Raw genomic sequence first — 25,160 nt, 5'->3', positions numbered from 1 at the left:
TGCAGGCTACAGTCAGAGCCTTGCCAGGCACACCATCCAGAGGATGTTGAGTGTGTGTGTTTGTGTGTGTGTGTGTGTGTGTGTGCGCGTGTGTGTGCGTGTGTGTGTGTGTGTGTGTGTGTGTGTGTGTGTGTGTGTGTGTGTGTGTGTTGGTCTGTGTGCCTGCGGTATCACCAAAGCCAAAGTAATGAACATGAGGGAGAGTGAATGAATCTGGCATTGTGTTGGCAGGCCATTTGGGATCTCTTCCTGCTCCTCCTAGTTTCCTTCTTCTTGCACCCCTGAAGTGCACATTTAATCCTTAAGCTCTTCCCCCATTTAAAGACAGGGACATCACGCAAACCTGCCTTGATGCATCACACTCGCTCACACGCACACACGCTCCTGCTGCTTGCTGGAAACAGAGTTAAGAAAGAGAGCGGCGCAGCGGGGGGCTAAGCTATGATGTGGGGGGCAGCAGCAGGTCAGTTATCTGTCTGCTTCATTTCAATTGGTCTCCAGCAGCAAACAACAAGTCTGTGGCAAGCTTCGGATGACGACATGGGGTCATAGGGACAACTCGTGCAGCTGCATGATCACCTCGTGCAAATGATTGCTGGAATGTTTGGGAGTTATTTTTACACTCAAGATGTGACATTAGCTCCTACCGCAGGAGACGTCAAGCATATATGAACATTTATAAAAAAAAAAAATCATATTCTTCTGCATGAAGCACAATAGAACCCCCTTGTAATGAATACCTTCCACTTCGATCAATAGCTAGTGTAATACTGTAGGCAATCCAGGCACGGTGGGCGACTGGTCAGAGCGTCTGCCTCACAGTTCTGAGGACTGGGGTTCAATCCCCAGCCCCGCCTGTGTGGAGTTTACATGTTCTCCCCATGCCTGTGTGAGTTTTCTCCGGGCACTCCGGTTTCCTCCCACATCGCAAAAACATGCATGGTAGGTTAATTGACGACTTTAAATTCCCCGTAGGTGTGAATGTGAGTGAGAAGGGTTGTTTGTTTGTATGTGCCCTGCGATTGGCTGGCAACCAGTTCAGGGTGTGCCCCGCCTCCTGCCTGATGATAGCTGGGATAGGCTCCAGCACTCCCACGACCCTTGTGAGAATAAGCGGTTCAGAAAATGGATGTACGCAATCCTGCACTCGAGATAACTGAATAGTAGAAGATATCCCATTTGGTGCTTAAAAGGTCAGACCTTGAAGCATTTTGGTTGAAATTCAATTTCAAAAATAGCTGATGACCTAAATAAGCTGTCGCCTAGCCAAAGAGACTGTAGTACCATGTTACTTCATTACATTTACTTTAGTAACTAATAAATTGTACTTGTCATAATAGTTTTAATGGAGATTACTTTTGATTTAATACTGTAACATTTTTTGTCAAGAAGAAACACCACTTTAACCCAGTTACAATGAACTACATTTCACTTGTTACTTTTATTTTTGTCTATTATTGCTTGCACATTCTATTTTTTGTTTGTTTTTTTCAGAGAGACTTGTGTCGCATGACTCTGTTTCACCAACCCAACGTAACCACCATTCACACTCACTGAGTGGAAACAACCCACGTTAGGCTAGTACCGTAATTTCTCGTGTACAATTCGCACCCCCCCCCCCCTCCCAAAAAAATGTCAAAAATCAAAGGTGCGCTTATACATAGGCATAGGGGAAAATGAAAAAAAACTTTGCCATTATATAAATGTATGCCGCCATCTAGAGGTTATGAAAAAGCGGTACGCATTAATTTCAATATGCCACCGCCACCTAGAGTTTATGAGAAAGGTGTACACTTTCATTCTATCCATCCATCCATTTTCTGAGCCGCTTCTCCTCACTAGGGTCGCGGCCGTGCTGGAGCCTATCCCAGCTGTCATCGGGCAGGAGGCGGGGTACACCCTGAACTGGTTGCCAGCCAATCACAGGGCACATACAAACAAACAACCATTCGCACTCACAGTCATGCCTACAGGCAATTTAGAATCTCCAATTAATGCATGTTTTTGGGATGTGGGAGGAAACCGGAGTGCCCGGAGAAAACCCACGCAGGCACGGGGAGAACATGCAAACTCCACACAGGTGGGGCCGGGTCCTCAGAACTGTGAGGCTGACTCTCTAACCAGTCGACCACCGTGCCGCCACTTTCATTCTAATATGCCTAAAATTCTCCCCGGGTTATCAAACATATGAGCACAACTGTGTGTTTTCTCATTTACTAAATAAAAGTAGGGCTGTGAATTTCAAAAGAAGAGCAAGTAAATAAAAACAAAGTATTACGTGTTCAAATGAAGTGCTTAACTTCAGAATAATTATTTGAAAAAACTAACAAAATACAGGTAATACTTCATGTTTTGATCATATGGGTAGAAGCAAAATCATGCATTGTAAAAATTTTCCAGAATTTTTAGGTCCGTATTATACATGGGTGCGCATTATAAATGAGAAATTACAGTATATCACTGTGACTACCATCTCGTAGAACCAAATAATATCATTTATTAATCAACATTTCGTATTCGCTTTTGTCATCAGAATTCTGCATCTCATAGAAATTGAATGAATTATTCCCAGTCAGTTGTAGTTTCCTTGAATTTAGCATTAGAGTGAAATGAAGCTGAAACTATGCTATACATACGCTCGTCACCGAGCTGTGTAAAATGTTTTTTTACATTAACTCAAGCTTGAAAAAAGAAACGAAAACTAAATGCTAAGATGACATTATTAATATATCACTCTAGTCAGGTAAATTTCAATATTAAGTGGTTGACCACTGTGAAACAACTGAAGGAGGAGAAAAAAATGTCATGGATGCCAATGGGTAACACTAAATTTGAATAATTTTATAGATTCGTCATGAAAAAAAAACAGGACGTTGCACACAAACAAACAGACCAATGAGTTAACTATATAATTATGCATAAATGGCCCCCCACTTGCCCTTAAAGTGATATATAAGATCATGTTTTTTCTTTGTCACTAGGCACTATTTGACTTCACCTTGCACGTTTCATGTTAAAAACTTCCAGTTGGTGGAATGTGAGTAGCAAGAAGTAGAGAGGCACACTTCTTCATTAATACATGAAAAAAGAGAAGTAGTGTACAATATGTTGGGAAGGTAGAAGAAGAGGAAGAAGCTGATAAATGACTGGCTGCCGAAATGAACTGCGTCATGCAAGCATCAGGTTTATTTTCTGCTCTAAAACCATGTATTCTGTCAAAGTGAAATTCTGAAGGGAGGCAGTGCTTATCAAAAGATGTTGATCTTGCAGTAATACCAGTTGATGTAGCAGGAAAATAAGCATGAACCATAATGAAGTAACATTTCTACAGAGAAGAGAAACAAACCATCCGCTGTGTCATGTTAACACATTGCTTTGCTATTTTATTCTTCCATTAGTCATCTTGTTTGAATTCAAGTCGAATTAAAATTGATACAAACAATTTAAAACAATAAACACTCACTTTTGGATGCCTACAGAAAATGTCATATGATTTAAGACTTTAATTCTTGTACTTTTACTCAAGGGTTGTTGTCAGCTAATTTACAAAACTGATTGCATTTTTTGTATTTATTTATTTGCCTTTATCGTTTGCTATTCATTTGCAATAATCATGTTGACCCGTGGAGGGCAATGTTGCAAGTGAACGCTGTAATGTCGTTCCTGTGAGATTGTCAGAAGAAGAAAGCCAGCGTTGTACTTCCGGATGAATGCTGACGCGTCCCTCTTGAGCTCTCCTCGCGACGTGTCAGTATTCTTGTGTCGGCAGCCGAGCGCTCCAGTCTCTCGTCGCGTTGATGGCGCCTAAAGTCAGCATGAAACAGCAGTCAGAGGAAGACCTTCTCCTCCAGGACTTCAGCAGAAACCTCTCGACGAAGTCCACCGCGCTGTTCTACGCAAATGCGCTCATAGTTTCTGCCATCCCCATCTGTGAGTACTTGGCTGCTGCTCACTTGCTAACGGCAACTCGAAGCTATAATCAAGCATCGAGAGTCAATCAAAAAAAATAAGAAGTTTCACACGGTGCCAGAAATCATAAATAAAATGAATGGTTAGCCACAAGGGTGCTATTACATTGTCGTTGGCTAACGTTAGCGTAGCTGTGTTACTCCATCACAAAATGTTGTAGCTCAGTGTAACCTGTGAGACATAATCAGTATGACTTGGTGTTTGATTTGGTTCCTGTGTTGTCTTCAGGGTTGTTCTGGAGGATTTGGCACATGGACCTGGTCCAGTCTGCGTTCCTGTACGCCGTGATGACGCTGGCCAGTACCTACCTGGTGGCTTTCGCATACAAGAACGTCAAGTTTGTTCTCAAACACAAGTAAGATGCACAGACGTAACGCTGTTTTTCCCACTTTGACCCTAAAGTCTGGACACATAAAGGACATTTTCATCGATATTTTATTGAATTGGGCTATTAACTAATAGCATCTTCAGTATGAGTTCCAACGTTTGTGATGTAAAGAATGATGTGCTTTGTAAAATTCACGTGAGCTCGATATAATAACTCCACATTGCTGTCAAACGTTTAGGGCCTCCACAGATTTATTCAATTGACTGAAACCCAGATTGACATTTTTTCTTTTCTTTTGGGTGGTGTTGGCAGGCCAGCCTTCACCGATCAGACATTTGAAGCATATTGCATTGGATTTTGCACTTAAAGCACCCGATACAACATGCTGTATTTCCTCAAATTATGGCCAAGAACACTTATTTATTCAAGTAAGGCATTTATCAGGGGGTGTCTCTATTATCTGTACAGGCCTTACGGCAATGCTTCTCAAACTGTTATCACCCTGGGGACCCGCATTTTCCTTCATTCACTTTCGTCATTGACCCACTTTTACAGAAGTGAAGTACAATAAAGAACATTCATTGCTCAACAAGGGTCTTTGAAAACATATACATACCCGAGTTTTAAACATAGCAACACATGCTTACATGTTCAAAGTGGCTTTCAGAGCCCCTTATTAACAAAACGAGGATGATCATGACAGCTTCATGTACAAAAATGATTAAAATCACAATTTCACAAAACCCTTGATTAATAAAAAAAACAATTAAATGAAAAACAGTAAGTGTGGTTGGCATCTTGTGCCACGTGACCACGTATTCTTACGCCAGCATGCAAACTGGTTCATTGTGTGCCATTTGTAACCTTGAAACATTGTATGTCGGTACTCTAAGGACCCCCTGTCATTTTTTTTTTGCCTACTTTTGCGTCCTGACCAACCAGTTGAGAATCACTTCTTTACAGTGTAATGCAGTTTGTCTTTCCAGGTCATGTCGAAATGTCTAGCAGCTTTTTGTACCAATATCTTTCATGCCGCGTACAGCCGCAGTTTATCTGTAACTGAACTGTAAACATCAGCTTTACAGATGCCATGTCTGCTCTGTGGTGTGGTGTCCTGTAGTACCTCCATCTACCATGACACATGGTAGTAGCATTTGTTGTGAAGCTGATAACAGCCACAATAATTTTTTTCTGAGGCTTGTTTTGTTGCAATTGTTTGGGTTGTTTTTAGGGCACAAACTACCATTTGCAGCTGTTATTTTATAGTGCTGGAAACAATCTTTCTCACCATTTCTCATCAACTTGTCTTCACTGATCCTTCCAGAGTTGCTCAGAAACGCGAGGATGCCGTTTCCAAGGAGGTGACCAGGAAGTTGTCAGAGGCCGACAATCGCAAGATGTCCCGCAAGGAGAAAGACGAGAGGTGAAATATGCGTTCAAGAAAGACTTCACAAATTGCACCGGATTTTTTTTTTTTTATGTACAGTAAAATAAAAAGCAGACTATATCGTTCCTTACTGCAATAGTTAAGCTTCTGTTTTGTGTTGGCTCAGAATCCTGTGGAAGAAAAACGAGGTCGCTGACTACGAGGCCACCACCTTCTCAATCTTCTACAACAACACTCTCTTCCTGGTGCTTGTCATCGTTGCTTCCTTCTTCCTGCTCAAGAACTTCAACCCCGCTGTGTATCCTTTCTGATCATCTCGCTCGAACGGTTCAGTCAAGTGTTTCATGTAAAACCAACAGAAAGGTTAGCTTTTGCCTTAACACACCTTTTTTTTTTCTAGCAACTACATCTTGTCAATCGGCGCTTCCTCCGGACTCATTGCACTGCTGTCCACTGGATCCAAGTAGATGAGGATGGTGATAAGAGGGAGGAAGAGTGGGATATTTGGGTTGAGTCACGAAAGTTGGCAATGGGGAACAATCACATTTCAACTTCATGAAATTCATGATAAAAAATCTGGAGGGACTTGCTCCAGGTGTATCTTTTTTTTGTAACAATAAAAATAACCCATGGTATTTGCTCATTCTGTGTGTTAATTTTACTCATGTTTTGGGTTGGATTGCTAGTTTTGATTAGAAATACTAAACTGCAACTACAAAAAAAATAGTTATTTCCATTCGCAAAGCATTTATTTGGGATCACATTTTTTACATATAAATGTTATGCAGGGGAAATAACATGCTTATGGTTGGCATGTGGCCTCAACTAAAGACAGGTTTCCATCCACAAATGGTGACATGTTTTCAGTCTAAACAAGATCACGGATACAAGCGGCCGAAGCGAGTTTCCTCCGCAGGGGGGTCTCCTTTAGAAATAGGACGAGACGTTCGGTCATCCGGAAGGGACTCTGAGTTGAGCCACTGCTCCGAGGTGTCTCGGGCATCTGGTTATGATGATGCCCCCTGGATGCCTCCCTGGGGGGACAACCCAGGACACGCTGGAGAGACGACATCTGTCGGCTGGCCTGGGAATGCCTCGAGATCCCTGAAGAGTTGGACGAAGTGGCTGGGGTGAGGGAAGTCTGGCCTTCCCTGCTTAAGGCTCCTAACTCCGTGACCCGACCCCAGATGAGTGGGAGAAAATGGATGGAATTTGAATCTTTATCCATCAAATGATTCTCAAGTAAAGTTACTGATGCAAGGATCCCATCTTTACATGATGTATTGCAGTCATATCAGAGCTTTTAATTGGCCCAAAGCTAAGGTAGGGAGATGTAAGAGAGTGTTTGTTTTATTGGTGCATTATGCAGTATGTATGACCCCATATGTAGGTACTATGTTGTTTTTTTTTTTTTTTTTTTTTTTTTTTTTAAATGATACAACATACAGTAATGTGGAAATGATTTTGTGGACCCTCAAGCTACAGCTCTAGACCCAATTGGGTAGTGCCGATATAATGAACAAGATGTAATTTGACTTATGTTTTGCTTTATTCCCCACAAGAGCAACCACCAGAGCAGAGTTGACCATTTAGTCAGTTGGAACATATCGGTGAATCTTTTCTCCTCAAAATCTGGCAAATGAAGTACTTGGTTTGAGCTGTTTATTGTTGAAGATGAAATGTACTTGTCCTTCAGAATGAGTGACTCAACAATGCAACTTGAAAAATAACTATTTACATCATACTCATAAATCAACCAGTCCATATACAGTTCTGAAATGCACGAGCCTTCTGGATATTTATGTTACAAGGCATACCCTAGCATTCTATAATACTGTACATCCCATTAAACTACGGCTCCAAATGCCACTACAGTCCCTCAGAAGGAATACTTTTAGAACATGTCAAAATACTTAAGCCTGTAAGCCATTTTCCATGAAATCAGTAAGAATTATTACGTGAATAGCTGTGTTTGTTCCATCCATTTGCAATGCAGTATTCGCTGATCGGCAGAAAACAAAATGGGGAAATATATGAAAATAAACGCACCTGGAAGGAAAGAACAGCACTCTTTTCGCTCTTGTCCTTCAGTTCCTCGATTGACCACAAGAGAGCGACATCTTTCCATCTGGCCAAGGGGAACTTGGAGCGAGCCCCCTACCCCCGTTAGTAATATACGGTTTAATTGTGTGCTTTGTTGAACCCAAGCAACAGTGAACCCATGCATGCATTAATTTGTATCTATTATGTTAATATTAGGCTTACATAGCAGAGTTGTTGTCAATCTACTAAATAAGTAGTACACAATTCGGTATTTTTGGAGTAAAAGTATCATATATATATATATATATATATATTTTTTTTTTTAATCTCCATTGTTCCATAGGCTATTACAACCACTTTCCTGAGACACCGTCACTCACGTTTGTGTGTGTGTGTGTTGCATCCAAAACAATGCTGACTTTTGCTAAAATGTACCAATGTGAAATGAGCTAAGTGGGTTTGAGTCATTCGGGAGCAAACAAGTGGGTAGTGTAACACTGAAATGAAAGCCCCTTTCACACTGCCTGTAAAAGACCTTGTCACTTCTCTACATGCACAAAGGCATAAATATTCCACCTTCGGAGCTCGCCTCGCCTGTGTTGTATTGAAAGTAATTTTTGGTGTTCAAAAAGGTTTCTTTTTAGGCACATACAATGGATAAATAAGACTACACACCCATTATCCAATGCTATTTTTTGTGTTATTAAAAATGAGGCGAAGACAAATCATGACAAAACTTTTTCTACCATTAATGTGTCCTATGACTACAACTCAATAAAAAAAAAAAAAAAAAAAAAGAGGAAATATTTTTGAGAGGGTAAATAAAAATGGACAACTTAGATAATGAGGTGTGGCTGTGTTCAGAAATAACATTGAAACTTGAATGAGAGTCAGCACACACCTGCCAACATTTAAAGTGCCCCTGATTAACCACAAATATTTTTTTACTTTTTCGCTGAAGCCTGACGGCTTTGTGCTAACACCGGCTGGTATTTGGAACTTTTCAGAATTCCCTCCACCTTGACGAAGGCCCCATGCAGTTCCAGCTGAAGAAAAACAGTCCCAAAGCATGATCACAAAAAACTTGGCTTGAACAGGTATGGAGACATTTTCTATCCACTGTAAGTTTGCCTGATTGGATGCCAAATTGCTGTGAATGCACACACAATAATGTCAATATTTTACTATGCAAAGTTCTGTTCTGTGAAAGGTTAGAGCGTCATCCTCACAGTTCTGAGGACTGGGGTTCAATCCCCGGCCCCGCCTGTGTGGAGTTTGCATGTTCTCCCCGTGCCTGCGTGGGTTTTCTCTGGGCACTCTGGTTTCCTCCCACATCCCAAAAACATGCATGAATTGGAGACTCTAAATTGCCCATAGGTGTGAATGTGAATGTGAATGTGAATGGTTGTTTGTTCGTATGTGCCCTGCGATTGGCTGGTAACCAGTTCAGGGTGTACCCCGCCTCCTGCCCGATGACAGCTGGGATAGGCTCCAGCACGCCCGCGACCCTAGTGAGGAGAAGCGGCTCAGAAAATGGATGGATGGATGGATGTTCTGTGAAAGGCAAAGGTGTAGAAATGCAGGCTCCTCTGTTCTGGCTCTAATGCTGCTCTTTCGTGGCGTCTCTGCGTGGAAGAGGCTTAACTTGCTCCCCTACTGGACCTGCAAGTTGCTCTCAAGCAAGGCACTTTTTCTTGAAACGCTCCTGATGTGCCGCTCGTCATGTTGAGGTCGCTCTAGAGCATGGGTGGGCAAAGTATGGCTTGTGGGACACATACGACTCAACAAATTGGTAAAAGTAAAAAATAAATATTTAAATTAAATTTCAACCAAGTCACTGATGGTGTAGCGGTACACTTGCCTGACTTTGGTGCGGGCAGCGTGGGTTCAGTTCCCACTCAGTGACGGTGTGAATGTGAGTGCGAATGGTTGTCTGTGTCTATATGTACCCAGTGACTGACTGGCGACCAGTTCAGGGTGTAGTCTGCCTTTCGCCCAAAGTCAGCTGGGATAGGCTCCGCGACCCTAACCAGGATAAGCGGTGTTGACGATGGATGTGCATTTTTTTTAATTAAAAAATTAGTTCATCGATGACAATTGAATTCATTATGTTGCAACTTTTCCCATCTGGGTTCACCGCAGTGAGTCACTCACATGATTTGTTCAGCACAGTTTTTACACTGGATGATCTTCCTGACACAACCCATGCAATTTTTAAGTAGACTTGGGACTAGCAGTGGCTGGGTATTGGGGCACTGACTGGGAATCGCCATCTGTGTCACTACACTACCACTAATTAATTATTAATAATAGAATTTTGCAATGAGCATGAATTATTATTTTATTATTAAAATAAACTGTTTTGCTTTAGATAATTTTACATTCACATTTTTCCTCCTCTGGCCCATTTTCCCACCACACACTGAGCGACGCTGACAAACGCGACTGAGCTGTCGCGCAGTGTGCATGGTTCTGCAGCTAGTGTTCATAAGTGGCCGACCATCAGATGAAGGCAGTTGCAATGTCGCAGATGTAACGGCCAATCAAAAATTAATATCACCTGTCAAAAAATATCACAAGAGCTTTCACTACAAAATTCAATTTCCAGGTACGACGCAAGATCCAGACGGGCGCCGCAATACCAATTCAGTATATACAGTAGTAGATATACACATATAGTTTTACTATAACACGATAATTTTGTACCTGTGGCTATAAAGCGAAGTGTGGAGAGTCTTAAACTTTGAATGTTGCTCTGGAGCACAAATGTTTGCCCACCCCTGCTTTAGACATATTGTACTTAACAGGCTGCGCCACGTGTCAGGACTGGTGCTAAACAGGCCACGTGGACTAAGGTAAACTAGAAGCATCAAAGAGAGACTGAACAGGTTCGCACCCGAAGTGAGCCTCGCGGAACCCGGCAGGACGGCTCAGACAGACCATGTCATGCAACGCGGGGTCTGTTCCAGTCTGAGGCAGGCCACAGTAGGTCCATGATAGCGGTATGGCAAGTCTGTAGGAGAACTTGACCTCTTGCTGGTCCTACAAGCAAGATCTAGGAGCGGTAGTCCTTCTTACTGTACGGCCTGTTGCCCAGAATGTGGTCGATTTCAGACACAACGTGAGAGGTCATCTTGGGAAGGACCTGGACGTGAGAAACACGACACCAAGAAGATGTGAGAAATGTACAGAAATAAAGATTGATTCAAATGAGGCTTGTAAAATGTGGAGTTGACAAAATGTAGTCAGTGAAGTGAATTTAGAGATATGTTTCTAAATACATAATACATGTTTGGAGATAATTGCATGGACTGAGAACTATGTAATACGTTTTCACCATTTCAGTTTTCCTTAATTTTTGGGTTTGGCTAAAATGGTGCAGTGTGACACACTTTGGATTCTAGCGTAAGTCACCCCTCCCCCACTATTTAAGAACTTGAGCGCCTTTGTTTGCACAAGCCGTTATCCAGCGTAATTGCAATATTCAGTTAGCTAACTAGCTATGGCAACAGTCCGAAACTTCATCTCCCCATCAAGTCCAGTGGCCGCTTTAGAGCACCTCATTATTGGCCATGAGTGCATGCACGTCACGGAGAGAAGGCGGAAGGGTGAGAGAAAGGAAAGTCAGCTGTGACAGTCAACGTGCTGAGAGTGGCTTCGGGCTTGCGCGGCCACTTGAGAGCGCCTCATTGTCGCAGCGTGGAAAAGCCCTGCGACGACTCATCGGGATATATCCCAGTCATGTTGTGGTCAATGTGCAAAAATGTGTGCATGTTCTCACCTGTATGGCCCCGAGGTTCTCTGTGAGCTGCTCGGGGTTGGATGTTCCCAACAGGACTGAACTCACGCCTTCATTCCTTAAACACCATGCTGCAGACAGAGGACGAGGTGGAAGAGTGAGATGCTGCAGCATCCATTGTTGCTTCCCACTGGGTGTCACACTTTTAATTTTATTGTCTTGAAGTTACAGTAGATTTTTTTCCCCCCCAATAGAATTACCTCTGCCAATCATCTGCATGTTTTTTTCATAATTGTCTGAGTGCAATTATCTGGTTTAGATGTGTTTTTTTTTTTTTTTAGAATAAAAGATCAAATATTAGAACATTGAGGGAGGTCTGCGCTCTCTTAACCTTGAAAAAAAAGTGCAGCGGGGCCTTGGCGTAAGAATTTTATTTGTTCCGTGACCATGGTCGTAACGCAAAACACATATTTCAAATCATCTTTCCCCATTTAAATGAATTGAAATGCCATTAATCTGCTGAAGCCCCTGATAAAACACCAATAAATAATAATGAAAATATCACTGTACAGTACTCTGCAGTACTAATAGCATATAGTAATACCATAATTAAATTGAAGGTAAACATTTAAACAGTTTAGGCATTATGACTAATTCATTGTGCTGTTCCTTCTGGTGTGTGCACCTTGACCACCAGGAGGCACTATAATATATCCGATCAGATACAAACTATGACTATCAACTGCTCCGTGAGCTGTGGTAATATTCGTCATTTTTTGCAGAGAATAAAGAATGTATGCCTGTGAGTATTGTTATACTGTCTGTCTACATGTATAGCTGCACTGTTTGTGTTCAAGTATGCATTGCTTATAGGGTAATGATGTCCCGATCCAACTTTTAAATTTCCGATCCAATACCCATATCGCAGCCTTGAATTTTGGCAGATACCAATATCAGTCCGATCTGATATCAGCAATAATCATACATGCTTTCATTATTTTGTAGTATGGAATGTTCGAAAAGGCTTGATGAAGTGATATTAGAGAACAATTGTCAGCAACAGTAGGGATGAGAAAAACGGACCCATTTATTATTAACCAATGGGTTACATAAAGTAACTTTAAACACAGGAATGTACTACATTTGAATAAAATAAATAAAAATGTTATTGGGACATACTGATAATAACGTCAATAAAACCAATAAGAAAAATACATATTTAAATTGCAGCATAACCACTGCTTAACTTAAACATAAGCATATTCCACATTTGCATAGATGAAATAAGAAATAAATTAGAAAACCATGAAAAATAATCTCAACAAATTATAAATTCAAATTCTACTTTTAAATTGCAAAATAACAAAGTTTTACTTATTTTTGACTGTTAGTATATGGTGGGAAGGCCATTTGCTTTCTGTGCAGCAATACACTTTTGAAATAACTGGGGTTGAGTTTTATTGACAATCACTGTTCCTGCAGTGCACGTCTTGATCTCTGAGCGACAGTGTGGTGCACGCAATGAAATACACAGTTGCAGTAACAAAGAAAGTAGACGTCACAATCGAATATTGTTATTATAACTCCTTTTTCAAAGTTTGAAGAATATATGTATAATATTACTGGTGTCTTGCCTGTTTGTAAGTGCTTATACTGCATTTGTGTACAAATGTTAGTTATATTGATAGATAAAAGTGCCGTGAGTTGAGTGGTAATTATCGTTAGCTCGTCAACGGTGTTTTCCATTTATTGTGTGTTAGCTTTGAGCTAGCCATTTCTGTGAACAAAAACGAAAGAAAGAAACGAAGCCTGTTTTTTTTATTTTTAATAGGTGTAACTCTTTTGTTATGTATGTTTAGTTTTACAGTGAACGTCAACTGGAGTGTCAATAAACTGCCAATGTCCAACACGCTCGTTCGTAAAGTCATGGAAAATGGAGCACACTCTGCCTCTCTGAAAACGGCACCCTCAGGCAACAGTGACAGCGTCAGATTTAATTTCCCAGCAATTTAGTAACCTTTTGTTCTGATCACCTGGGCACTGCACGCCTTCTGGGCGCTGCTGGATAAAAGTGCTGGAGCGGAGCATGGAATGGACTGCTTGAATAAGAGTGGTATAAACTGATATTTGAGATCAGGTCTGATTGGGTCCGATACTCGTTTTTTTTTTTTTTTTTTTTTGCAGACATCGGACTGATTTTCAATCTCAAAGATCAGATCGGGACATCCCTAGTAATAATACTAGTTTCCCTAGCCTGTCTATGGTGTTTTTGCATTGTGTGTTAGCATTACGCTGTTGGACTTTAATATAAGGCAAAAAAGAATTGTTTCCAATATACAAAACTGCTGCTTGATGAAAAGTGTTGAATTCACTGCCACCATCTAGCACATGAATCTTAAATCTCGCAAGTAAATCATCCGAGCATAATTCAAGAAGTGGCGGTTTCTGATATGGGCCATATGGGCGGAATCCTCCGTTGACAGTAGGCCAAGGGGGCACAACTGATGTCCCGCACACAGGACGCCATTTAGACCAGGACTGCCTCTGAGTCAGGTCACTATCTACAGGAGTGTATTTGACAACACATACTGTATGCATGTGGCTCTTCTTGTTTTACTTGGCGCCTTTAGTACAGTAAAGGTGGCAATCACGAGTGCAGGAGACCGACGGAAGTCTCACTCACCCACAGCCAGTTGAGGTAGCGTGCATCCCAGCTTCTCTGCAATGTGGTTGAGCTCTTTCAGCTTGGCTTGCTGCTTCCGTCCATCTTCGCTCACAATTTTCTCTTTCAGCCACTGATATGACTAGAGCAGCAAAAGACAGAGAGCGAGAAAAGGCAAAGACAGGTTTTAAATGTGATCTCACATCCTTGTTCTTGTGTGTATATTTTAACAAGCGCGAGATAAAAACAACAACAACAACAAAAATGCTACAATTATGTTAATGCTCTGTTAAATTTTGGGGATTATTCCATCCACCCATTTTCTATAACACTTGTTTCCCATTAGGGTTGGACGCTGAGCCAGAGTCTATCCCAGCTGACTTTGGGCACGAGGTGGGGTACATCCTGGACTGGTCCCCAGCCAGCGGCAGGTCACATATAGACAAATAACCATTCACACTAACATTCACACCTTTAGACAATTTAAAGCGGGGATATCCAAATGTTTTCCACGGAGGGCCACATACTATACGTACATGCAAGGAGCAGGAAGCCCACTTCATCTTGTGTTTGTGAAACATGCTAACGCCAATCCAATACGATGAAAATAAACATGCAAAACAGTTATATTGATTGGGGGGGGAGGGAAACTCATCAACTGAAGCTCTGTTTTATTGGTGACAAAGCAAAGAGTTACGGTATTAGTATTAATAGGATATCTTAAAAACATTCAAAATGTAATCAAATATTTTATTTTAAATACATGTGCGATATTGTATCTTGTAACGTTTAACTATTCCTTTTATTCAATTTTGGAATAAAAAGAATAGCCAATATTTCTAAAAATTCTGAATAAGAGGTTTTTCTAACATTTTTTTATTTTAGTTTAAAAAAACAACTAAAATTTTCATTAAAATTTCATTCATTTTGCATGTAATCTAAAAAGTGTGTTCTTGTTAGATTAAAGTTTTTTTTTTACAGTTTTGTTTTTGTAATTAAAAAATATTTGATAAATTTCAACATTTTAATTTTCCCTCCTAATCTTCTGCTGCAGGGCCAAGTTTAATATTTATTATTACAATAAGCAGCGGGCCACAAATGGCCCCTGTGACAGACTTTGGATACTCCTGATTTAGAGGAATTTAGTCTCAAATGAATCTAACATTTTGGAATGTGGGGGAAAGCCGAAGTAGTAAAGAAAACCCACGCAAGCACGGCAAGAACATGCAAATTCCAGCGTGGAGGGTCAGAGTCAAGATTCAAACCCAGGACCACTTGACTGTGAGGCAGACCCAATAAACACTACCTGAAAGCACTGCCTCACAATAACACACAAGACACATACATGTAATTAGTGTGCATACCTTCATGGAAGCCCTGGAAGATTCAGGAATGCCGTTCTCATATTTCCCTGTAATGATGCCGCACGCCAGCGGTGACCAAGTCATCGCTCCAACTCCTGGAGGCAACAAACATGACAATTTATGTCAACAGAAGGATTGTTGGAAGTAGCAAATATGACAGGATGACAGCAAAGAATGCTTGCCTATCTTGTGATAGAGTTCAGGCAGTTGCACTTCCACTTTCTCCCTCTGGAAGAGATGGTACTCCGCCTGCTCACACACCGGAGGGATCAGATTAAACTGTCTTGCCACCGAGTATGCCTCCTGCAAGAACAAAGATGGACCAAGAATTGGGACGCCAGATGGATTCATTAGTCTGCTTCTTTGTCACTATAGAAGATAAGGAAGGGGGAAATAACTAAAGGAGGATTTGGCAGACTTCAAGAGAAGGGCGATGGATGAGAGAGGGCTAATCAAATGGTGGCAATCAGGCACTAATTCAAATGTTAACTAAAGTCAATAAGTCAATATTCAGAAACTTATTTGGTCAAGGCTGGATATTTTTTAATTGTCATGAATTACATAATCTTTTGTTATATATATATATATATATATATATATATATATGTAGTATTTCCCCCCCCATGCTTACCATGATCTCCATGGCCGTCCACCGAGACGTTCCCCAGTACATTGCCATTCCTTGGTTGATCACATAGGTCATGGCCCGGACAATCTCTGTCGAACACACATAAACACGCAAATCATCAGTTACAGTAGATGCAATGAGGGTGGGATAATATTTTGAAATGAGTTTGTGTTTGTGTTTTAAATTTGTAATTAAGTTTGATTGTATTCATCACTGATGACTTAAACATACTTACATATTTCAAACATATTTACTTCCAAAATATTGTTTTCACTGATGGCTTTTGGAATACCCCCCGAGTGTTGAGAGTAATTTTTGTGTGCGTGTGTGTGTGTTTTAAAAATTATTCATCACTGAAGGATTTTAAAATATGTCCATCAATTCCTTTTATTGCTATGAAAAAAGTTTTTCATTTGCATGTATTTTCTTTGCTGTATCTTTCAGACGCACTATAGGCTGTTGGCTGGAGATAAATCTCATTTTGGTCTTGCATAAATAGTACTAAAATTTAGTAATGTGTCTACAAATGAATCGCCTCTAAAAAAAGAAGAAGTCAACAACAACTAAATACAGACGGAATAGCACACACACGCACGTCTGCATTTTTGAATGTAGTTTTCTGACAACTCATTACTGATCCCAATCCACCAACCCAACAAGCTCACGTACTGACGCTTATGTTTAAGCGTACCACAGGTCTAGTGATGCAATTAGCTTCAAACAGTGCTGACAGCAGGAGCCAACAAAATCTCAGACTTGGGACTGTCATTAGGGCCATTCATCATCACCCCAGCCTGACTCTAATTACACCGCAATCTCCCTCAGTGATAGCATCACACTTATTTTACTCGTTCTGAGCAAAGCAATGTCACACGAAGGTTAGGGAACAGGTAGGATGGAAGCACAAAGACTAAGAAAAGGAGAACTTTAGAAAATGGACTAAAGGTTTAATTCTACAAAAGAAATCGAGGGAAATTCCACTTGTACTGTGCTGTATATTTTGTGTTTCACACCACACGGTGAACCAAATGAAATACAATGTAGGCCTGGACGGAGGGATGTCAGCATGAAAGAAGTGCGAACCTGTGACCCTCTTGGCTTCAAAGCCCAGAAACTTACAGATAAGCTAGTGCTGCCCCGCACAGGACCCAGAACTCAATGCCATCAAACAACTGTGAACTTGAACAAAGATTTTTATCCTTCACCCCAAAATCTTTCAAAATCAAAAGACTTCCCAGATGAGTAGAAGCTGTTATTACTACTTTCTTCAGTTGTAAAAACCAGATGTCTCAATACTTTTGTCTACATAGCATAATATCAGACAACAGGACATACTGTAAGTAAACAACTGTGTGTGAAATACACAGGATAGAGCGCAGAGGCGAGGGACCAGAAAACTGACACTGTTAGACGTAAATGTGCAGTCAAACCATCCGATCCAGCAGATAGTGCTATTTTTCTTCCTTTCCAAATATGCTCAATAATTTATGAATAGCACAAAAGAGGCAATTTATTTGAAACATGAACTGTGGGAAAAAAAAGTCTTCTCTTAATATGTTTGTCTGTTTTGAGAGGCACTATTGTGATCTGAATGGAAATTTTGTTTTGTTGTTTTTTTATTTTAAATGATTATTCCTGTGGTTTAAATTTCATCCATCCATCCATTTTCAATTTATCCTGGTTAGGTTCGCGGGACGCTGGAGCCTATACCAGCTGACTTCGGGCGAAAGGCGGACTACACCCTGAACTGGTCGCCAGTCAGTCGCAGGGCACATATAGACACGGACAACCATTCGCACTCACATTCACACCGTCACTGAGTGGGAACTGAACCCACGCTGCCCGCACCAAAGTCAGGCGAGTGTACCGCTACACCATCAGTGACTTGGTTTAAATTTTACATGCCAATTTGATTTTTTATTTTTGTAATAATTTTATTTGTCGGCGGCACGGTGGGCGACTGGTTAGAGCGTCAGCCTCACAGTTCTGAGGACCCGGGTTCAATCCCCGGCCCCGCCTGTGTGGAGTTTGCATGTTCTCCCCGTGCCTGCGTGGGTTTTCTCCGGGCACTCCAGTTTCCTCCCACATCCCAAAAACATGCATTAATTGGAGACTCTAAATTGCCCGTAGGCATGACTGTGAGTGCGAATGGTTGTTTGTTTGTATGTGCCCTGCGATTGGTTGGCAACCAGTTCAGGGTGTACCCCGCCTCCTGCCCGATGACAGCTGGGATAGGCTCCAGCACGCCCGCGACCCTAGTGAGGAGAAGCGGCTCAGAAAATGGATGGATGGATTTTATTTGTCATAATAAGATTTAATTAACCTGAAACACGGAGCCTGAAACATACTGTATCAGAGTATTAAGTCCTACACACTCAGTATTTACATTCAATCTGGGGATGCAGGCGCTACTACAGAGAAATTAATGCTAATCACCGCGCTATAAACGTTATACCCACTCATTTGCCATGACTAACTGCAGTCATTGTCCACATAACATCCAGTCGCTGGAAAAGTGTGTCTGTGTGTGTGTGTGTGTGTGTGCGTGTGTGTTGGAGGTGTGCAAGGCACACTGCGCATTTGAGACTTAATCACAATATCATGTGAGCAGCGGCATGCCAATACACCAAATAAGTATTCATAACAATCTACCACCAGCTGCCTGGATCCGTATGTCATTTGACTCTGACAATTTTGTCCCACCAGAAAATGGCAGTTAAACTTAAACGGTCCGGCCAAGTTGTAATATTATTCCATATATTAACATGACTGTGAATGGCTTCATCCCTACATATCAAGAGAATACTGAAAAAAAAGAAACAACCACTGCGATTGTTACTTTTACAGTAATCCCGGTTAGCCACCCCCGCAACGGGTGAAATCTGCAAAGTAGTGCCGCATTTTTCAATTCTTTTATTTTTCAAGCATATTTTAAAGCTGTATGAACCTCCCAAGATTCTTATTAATCTTCTCCATACTCCTATTAACCTCTACCATACTTTTACAGTCTAAACACGTTCTATACTTTCACACTTTCTATATACCTTTTGAAGTGTTACACTTACAGTAATACACTGTAATACACTATGTACATTTTATTCCTTCTAAAACGTGTTTGAATGAATTCTTCTTTTGGGGTGTATTGGAGTGTGAATGTCTGTTTGTCTAGACGTGGCCTGCGATTTGCGTGTGACCAGTCCTGGGTGTACACTGCTTCTAGCCCAAAGTTAGCTAGCTAACTATAAATGCAACTTGTCTAAACTCCTGTTTTGGATCATTCTTAAGGCAGTTTTGAGTGTAAACGCACGGGAAATTTACATGGCCAAGATGGATAAGTATTATTGTGTGGACATAATAAAGTGATTGTGGTTTAACGGGTGTGTTCAACTGTTGCTACCCCACCTTCCATAGGAGTGTTGCTGTCAGGGCGGTTGGCAAAAACAACATCAACATACTCCAATTGCATCCTTTGTAGAGACCCTTTCAGACCTGAGGGGAACACGTGTCAGTGTTAATTTATACAACAAAATGTAATTACTTATTTCATTATTAGAAGTCGAACACGTGGTATTTTGTTTAAGCCATACCTTCGATAATGTGCTTTCTAGACAGGCCTCGCTCTGTCTCTGCTCTGATGGCACACACAAAATAACGTTTTTATTTTCTTTGTAATATTACAAATAAAGTAGTAGATTATGGTCAATCCAGCTATAGCAGCACAAAGAACAGGCATAAATTATGTTATACATTAGCAAATTATTAAAAATTTTACAACATATTCAAAATACATTCTTACAACAACAACAACAAAACATTGTGGCAGTGCAGATTCACAAGAAATACCTAATTGATGATTTTGAAGTGGCAGAGGAAGAAGAAACTAAAACATGGGTCGGACATGATTTCAATAAAATAAATATAAAACATATTATCCATCCATCCATCCATCCATTTTCTGAGCCGCTTCTCCTCACAAGGGTCGCGGGCGTGCTGGAGCCTATCCCAGCTATCATCGGGCAGGAGGCGGGGTACACCCTGAACTGGTTGCCGGCCAATCGCAGGGCATAAAACATATTCATTGATTTTAAAATTTTAATTAAAATAGATGTTTAGTGGATATTTAGGTACGACCCAAATATCCTAATCTAGTAACCTAACCTAATAACCTAAATTGATTAATTACTAGTTAGTTTTTGTATATAATTATTATGTGTAAATATATACATTAGCATACAATAACATGCTTTATCGACTACAGTACTCCCATCACGCAATTGACAAATGGTCATCTGAAGTCGAATTGTCTGTTTTCCAACTGTTGGGTAGAACAAAAATGACATTTTTCAAATTTAAATAAAAAAAAATATATATATTATGTTTTTTTTTTTTTTTTGTTAGTCTGTATATACAGTTTGTCCTAGATAGGAGAAGCAAACATTTCTTAACTGTGGGCAAATGAAGAAGAGAAGAAGTTAAAAGTAAACATAAGTAAACAAATTATCACCACAATGTGACATGAAGTTATGCAAAATGAAAAAATATATATATTAATAAGAGAGTTATGTATGTGTTTATAGAAAAACTATATCAGAGTAGAAGGAATATGAGACTTTCTAACTCCTCACTTACTTTCCTCCCCAATAAAGTTTGGTTGTGATGACCAAGCTGGATCTCCTACAAAATAGCAAAACAGAAAATGAAAACAACAACGAAAGATGGTCGTTTTATTGATTTTAAGCTGAGTAGTAAATTACCTTCAGGATCAATGCAGCATCTTTCTGTTTCTCTCTATGTAACTTATCATTTTAGTGTTCAAATGAAATATTTGGATGTCGACACTAATTGTTTATGTATAGTCGCAGTGCCATTCTCGTCATTAATATGACATTCACAGGCTGTTTGTTGTTGTTTTGTTTCTCTTTGAATAGTTTTTAATGTTGGCATGATGGACTGAGCTTGTATACAAAAGTATTGTCATTTACCTCCAGCACTTCTTCTTGATAATGGTTCCAATAATCACTTCAGCCCTGCAAAGCAAAACAAATATGATCAAAATTACATTCTGAATACTAAAAAATGGTGAAGCACAAAGACATTCAAAGAATTTACTTTTATGGGCAACATACAAAAAAATAAGTATTAGCTTTTGTTTTTATATAATGGGTATTCCAAACAATCTTTTTGTATCATTTATTTTCAGAGAGCAAAACCTGGACAATTTTAAAAACATAAAAAACAAAAGAATAACGAATTTTTCACTACTACAAGAATAAAGACAGCAGATGCCATGTCAATGACAGATGCTCTTCTTATTATTTAGTGTCCCAATGACATGTATTGGAATGTTTTACTATTATTTATTTTTGTTTAATAAGAGCAAAGTCTGATAAAAAAAAAAAAAACTCCTTTCCCGTTGACAGTATTCAGGAGTAATGAAACGAGCAAGTGCATATGTGAAGGGAAGTGCACATTAAAACCTTAGAGACTCGAACAACACACACCTGCCGCCTGCGTAGACTTCGGCTGTGTCGAACAGGTTGACCCCGCTCTCGTAGGCAATGGTCATCAGCTGCTCTGCAACCTGGCATCACAAATTTAACCTTGAGTACTAAAAGCGTGCACTCATAGTAAGTAAAAAGAAGCAGCTTGAAGGTCAGTTTTTAAATTAATATGATCCATTAACACATTTACTGCCATTGACTGCTTTAGAGGTCAAATATCCATGTTAACTGGGAGGGCTGACACTGTACCCAAATTGGTCTTTACACCAAGGAAGAAGGTGCCCTTTCATATATGAGTGTATCAGAAATACTGCATGTATTACTATTATTAACCTGTGAGCAAATTAAACAGCATGCAATATACACCCAAATAATGAAAAAAATATCCCTGCATGTGCTTAAGTAGAGATGCAGTGATAATTGTATTTTATTTGGTGAGTTCAACATTATGATCACAACAAGTAACAGATGAAGGCTTCAACCAAAGATTTAAATGTAGATTATTGGTGGCAGTATTAGAAAATATTGTTATTACTTCAAATGAATCAACCCTAAAATTCAATGGCTTCCCATTAAATATGTTCATGACAGAGGATGAAAACAGTCCATAAAAACGGGTGCTAAAAAATTATCTTAACAAGTTATTATTGCAGCCAAACTGCTCCCATGAGTGGTTGGAGCTTCACAAGCGGAACTTGAAAAATCAATTTTAGAGAGCCAATGATGAAATACTCTGTGTGATGTCATCTCACCACAACCTCAACTCTCCCTGGCACTTTAATCTCCTCTTCAAAAGCTTCAATGAAACCCAGTTAACAGGAGAACCGGAAATAGCAACACTGTTCTGTATACTGTGTACATCTGCTTCTTCAGGGGGGAAAACACAGCAGATCTCTTTGTTCTCCAGACCAGATCAATCAAAACAAAAACATAATTTTAGTGGTACATAAACATAACTTGTCCAGAAGAGCAGCATAAAACTGAATTTATCAACAAACAATTTTGGCACCACAAAACCTCAGAAAGATCAGCTTTAATACTATTGCTATCAGTCCACTATCTCTAGTGTATGTTGGGCAATGGGCTGAGAAATAAATGGAAGCATAGAGGGTACATTAACCACATTTCAAAAAGCCTTGCAAGTCTCATTCAGTAATTCCCATGAACTTTTCAATTTTGAATATTTGCTGAATATTAAAACTATAATCATACATACTAGTATCTTAAGATGTACAGTACTATGGTGACAAGGTCTGAACGTACATTTAGGAGATAAAGTGTATTTCCACTGAACACAGGAACATGAATAACCCGCAGCACACATTTACACAGCACATACCAGTAAGATAAAGTGCAAAGTGTGTCAGAAAGGTTCCAGGACTGGGGTCACAAAATATGTTTTCAAACCCAAATGAATGCGTGAGAAGACACGAGAGGTGTTGCAAAACAACTCTGTTTTACCAAGACGATACGTCTGCTCACAATGCCGTGAGCATCCGACACTTCCTGTCCCAAAAGGACATCACCATGCTCGGGCAACCTCCCTATTCCCCAGATCTGGCTCAGTGTGAGTTTTTATTTCTTTTTCCCAAGGTCAAAGAGGTCTTCAAGGTGAACTGCTTTGAAGACATGGGTGTCATCAAGATGGCCGTGATGACTGAGCTGCGGAGGATCCCAGAAGATTCCTTCCAGGAGTGCATGAAGAGGTGTCAGACAAGGCTGACAAAATGTGTTCGACTCCAGGGGGATTACTTCGAAGGGGTCAACTTGTAATCTGTAGTTTGGTTTTGAAATATATCTTGCGTGACACCTGTTCTGGAATGTTTCTGACACAGCTCGTATACTGACTCAACACTAGAGAATTACTAAGCATTGTGAGCTTGCAGAGATATTTGCAGAGAGGCTTATTGTTTAGGTTGTTGCTGCTGTTCTTCACAGGTGTTGAGCGACCATTTAATTTTAAGACATGGACCATCCAGTGAGGAAAAACATTGAATATATTTTCTTAGTCAACATGAGAAAAAAAACATCCCACATGCAACCCACACAACCCCGGCTTCATGGATAACACATGCATCCACACATACTCCTCTACTGTCTGCATCAGTCTAAACAAGTCAAATTTCCAACTCATCACTATTGTCTGTGATTGCTGCAGCTGCTCATAAAGGAGTGAAGTAAAACGACCTCAATGTTGAACAATTGGAACCCACTCAGAGTCAACCATGTCTTTTAGTTAATTAATTTGAATTTTTTTCAAAGCTATTTAGATAAGCCATGTGTTTAGACAAGCCTTTCGGTTAGAGAACTCTCCATGATGGATTGCAGAAGGAGTCATGCACCTGCTGACCAAGTGCTTAGCTATAAACAGAGAAAAAAATGATCTTTAATTAAAGGCCAACAGTAAAGTCCACCATGTTGAGCCAATGATCATCTGTGAACTGTCATCACTGATCATCGAAATGTCTGATTGTCAGCAGGTTTAACAAGGCTTGTGTGTATGTCCCTCATTAAACCTAATCAGACTTGAGACAAAGTGTCGATCGGTCAATGTGAACATAAATGTCGAACCAAAGAAGGCGGCCTACGAAGCAGGTTGGACACACAACACTAATCAAGACAAATTTGAAAAAAATGTTCACCTTTCGGATCAAAGTCAGCAAACATCTGATTCTCGCATGTTTCTGAAAGATTATCCTGACCAATTTTCCTTTGGTGTTGTGGGGGACATCCAAGCATACCGTTTCTGTTTCCAGGTTGGAACCAAAACTGGGAACGTGACAAAGTGTGACCAGTGACACTGAACTGGAGAATAATGGCTGCGAGGAAGATGTGTGAGTCCGTAGCACTGAGTCTTCAGGGTAAGACAAATAATAGTTACATAAGTTTACTCTTGTGTGTCACTCCGTGTGAATGATTCGTGAGTGCGTACATGTGTGCATGCTTGCAGGGATGCCACAACAAGGCAGGCAACCCAGGCAATCTCCTAGGGCCCCGAGCTGAAGGGTGCCCTGAGTGACGGCTGACATTGACCCATAAGTACAAAACAATGACACTGCTTAAGATGCTGTAGAAAGAACATGACAGGAATTCCCCACATAAGGCCCCTTACTAGCTGTTGCTGGCTGTTGGCTAGTAGGGGGGCCCCGGGACGCGGCTGATATTGGTCCATACCATCGACAATACTGTATTTCTGCACGGTTATTATGAGAAAGAAGAAGTCTCCAAAAAGCTGTATTTTCCCCCTCTATAAAGTTCATGTATTGCTCATTGCACAGCACAGTGTACTAGAGGTTCGCATGTATGCCTTGAAGTTCTGAGGTTTGGAGTTGGAATCACAGGTCTGACCTTTTTGTGTGGAGTTTACATGTTACATGCTAATTCCCACATGGCAAACACATGGGTGTTAGATTAATTGAAGACTCTAAATTACAAATTGTCAGTGTGAATTATTATTATTTTGTTTTTTTATGTGCTCTGCGATTGTTTGGCGGCAAGTTTGCGGTGGATGGTGGCTCGATGGACGGATGCATCTCATT

At 40.4% G+C, this 25,160-nt stretch overlaps 2 protein-coding genes across 6 annotated transcripts in view; one reads left to right on the top strand and one right to left on the bottom strand.

The window, feature by feature from the left end:
• Positions 1-3,707: 3,707 nt before the first annotated feature.
• Positions 3,708-6,319, top strand: ssr3 (signal sequence receptor, gamma). Its single transcript, XM_061681616.1, has 5 exons — positions 3,708-3,930; positions 4,198-4,324; positions 5,622-5,720; positions 5,851-5,982; positions 6,085-6,319. The coding sequence occupies exons 1-5, from the start codon at positions 3,798-3,800 to the stop codon at positions 6,149-6,151; spliced, it is 558 nt and encodes a 185-aa protein (XP_061537600.1). The 5' UTR covers positions 3,708-3,797; the 3' UTR covers positions 6,152-6,319.
• A 763-nt stretch (positions 6,320-7,082) lies between these two features.
• The window catches only part of kcnab1a (potassium voltage-gated channel subfamily A regulatory beta subunit 1a), an 83,846-nt gene continuing 65,768 nt past the window's right edge, over positions 7,083-25,160 (bottom strand). For 3 of the 5 annotated variants that reach the window (XM_061682292.1, XM_061682290.1, XM_061682295.1), the window contains exons 4-14: positions 21,622-21,701; positions 21,103-21,147; positions 20,750-20,794; positions 19,708-19,751; positions 19,523-19,609; positions 16,124-16,209; positions 15,675-15,795; positions 15,493-15,587; positions 14,150-14,270; positions 11,509-11,597; positions 7,083-10,872 (exon numbers count right to left, since the gene is read on the bottom strand). In XM_061682292.1, coding sequence (XP_061538276.1) covers positions 10,783-10,872; positions 11,509-11,597; positions 14,150-14,270; positions 15,493-15,587; positions 15,675-15,795; positions 16,124-16,209; positions 19,523-19,609; positions 19,708-19,751; positions 20,750-20,794; positions 21,103-21,147; positions 21,622-21,701 — 903 coding nt within the window. In that variant the 3' untranslated portion in view covers positions 7,083-10,782. The remainder of the gene's footprint in view (positions 10,873-11,508; positions 11,598-14,149; positions 14,271-15,492; positions 15,588-15,674; positions 15,796-16,123; positions 16,210-19,522; positions 19,610-19,707; positions 19,752-20,749; positions 20,795-21,102; positions 21,148-21,621; positions 21,702-25,160) is intronic. The other 2 variants (XM_061682294.1, XM_061682293.1) reach the window with 2 other exon arrangements.

Source organism: Phycodurus eques, chromosome 7 (assembly GCF_024500275.1).
Source record: "Phycodurus eques isolate BA_2022a chromosome 7, UOR_Pequ_1.1, whole genome shotgun sequence".
NCBI classification, from domain to species: domain Eukaryota; kingdom Metazoa; phylum Chordata; class Actinopteri; order Syngnathiformes; family Syngnathidae; genus Phycodurus; species Phycodurus eques.
The sequence above is the reverse complement of the archived record's forward strand: the minus strand, read 5'-3'. Positions and strand labels throughout refer to the sequence as shown.

What these genes read in the sequence shown, in the direction of transcription:
- ssr3 (XM_061681616.1), top strand. Translation starts at nt 3,798, where the DNA reads ATGGCGCCTAAAGTCAGCATGAAACAGCAGTCAGAGGAAGACCTTCTC. An exon ending in AGTTTCTGCCATCCCCATCT is followed by an intron (nt 3,931 to 4,197) that starts GTGAGTACTTGG and finishes TGTTGTCTTCAG; the next exon opens with GGTTGTTCTGGAGGATTTGG. An exon ending in AAGTTTGTTCTCAAACACAA is followed by an intron (nt 4,325 to 5,621) that starts GTAAGATGCACA and finishes TGATCCTTCCAG; the next exon opens with AGTTGCTCAGAAACGCGAGG.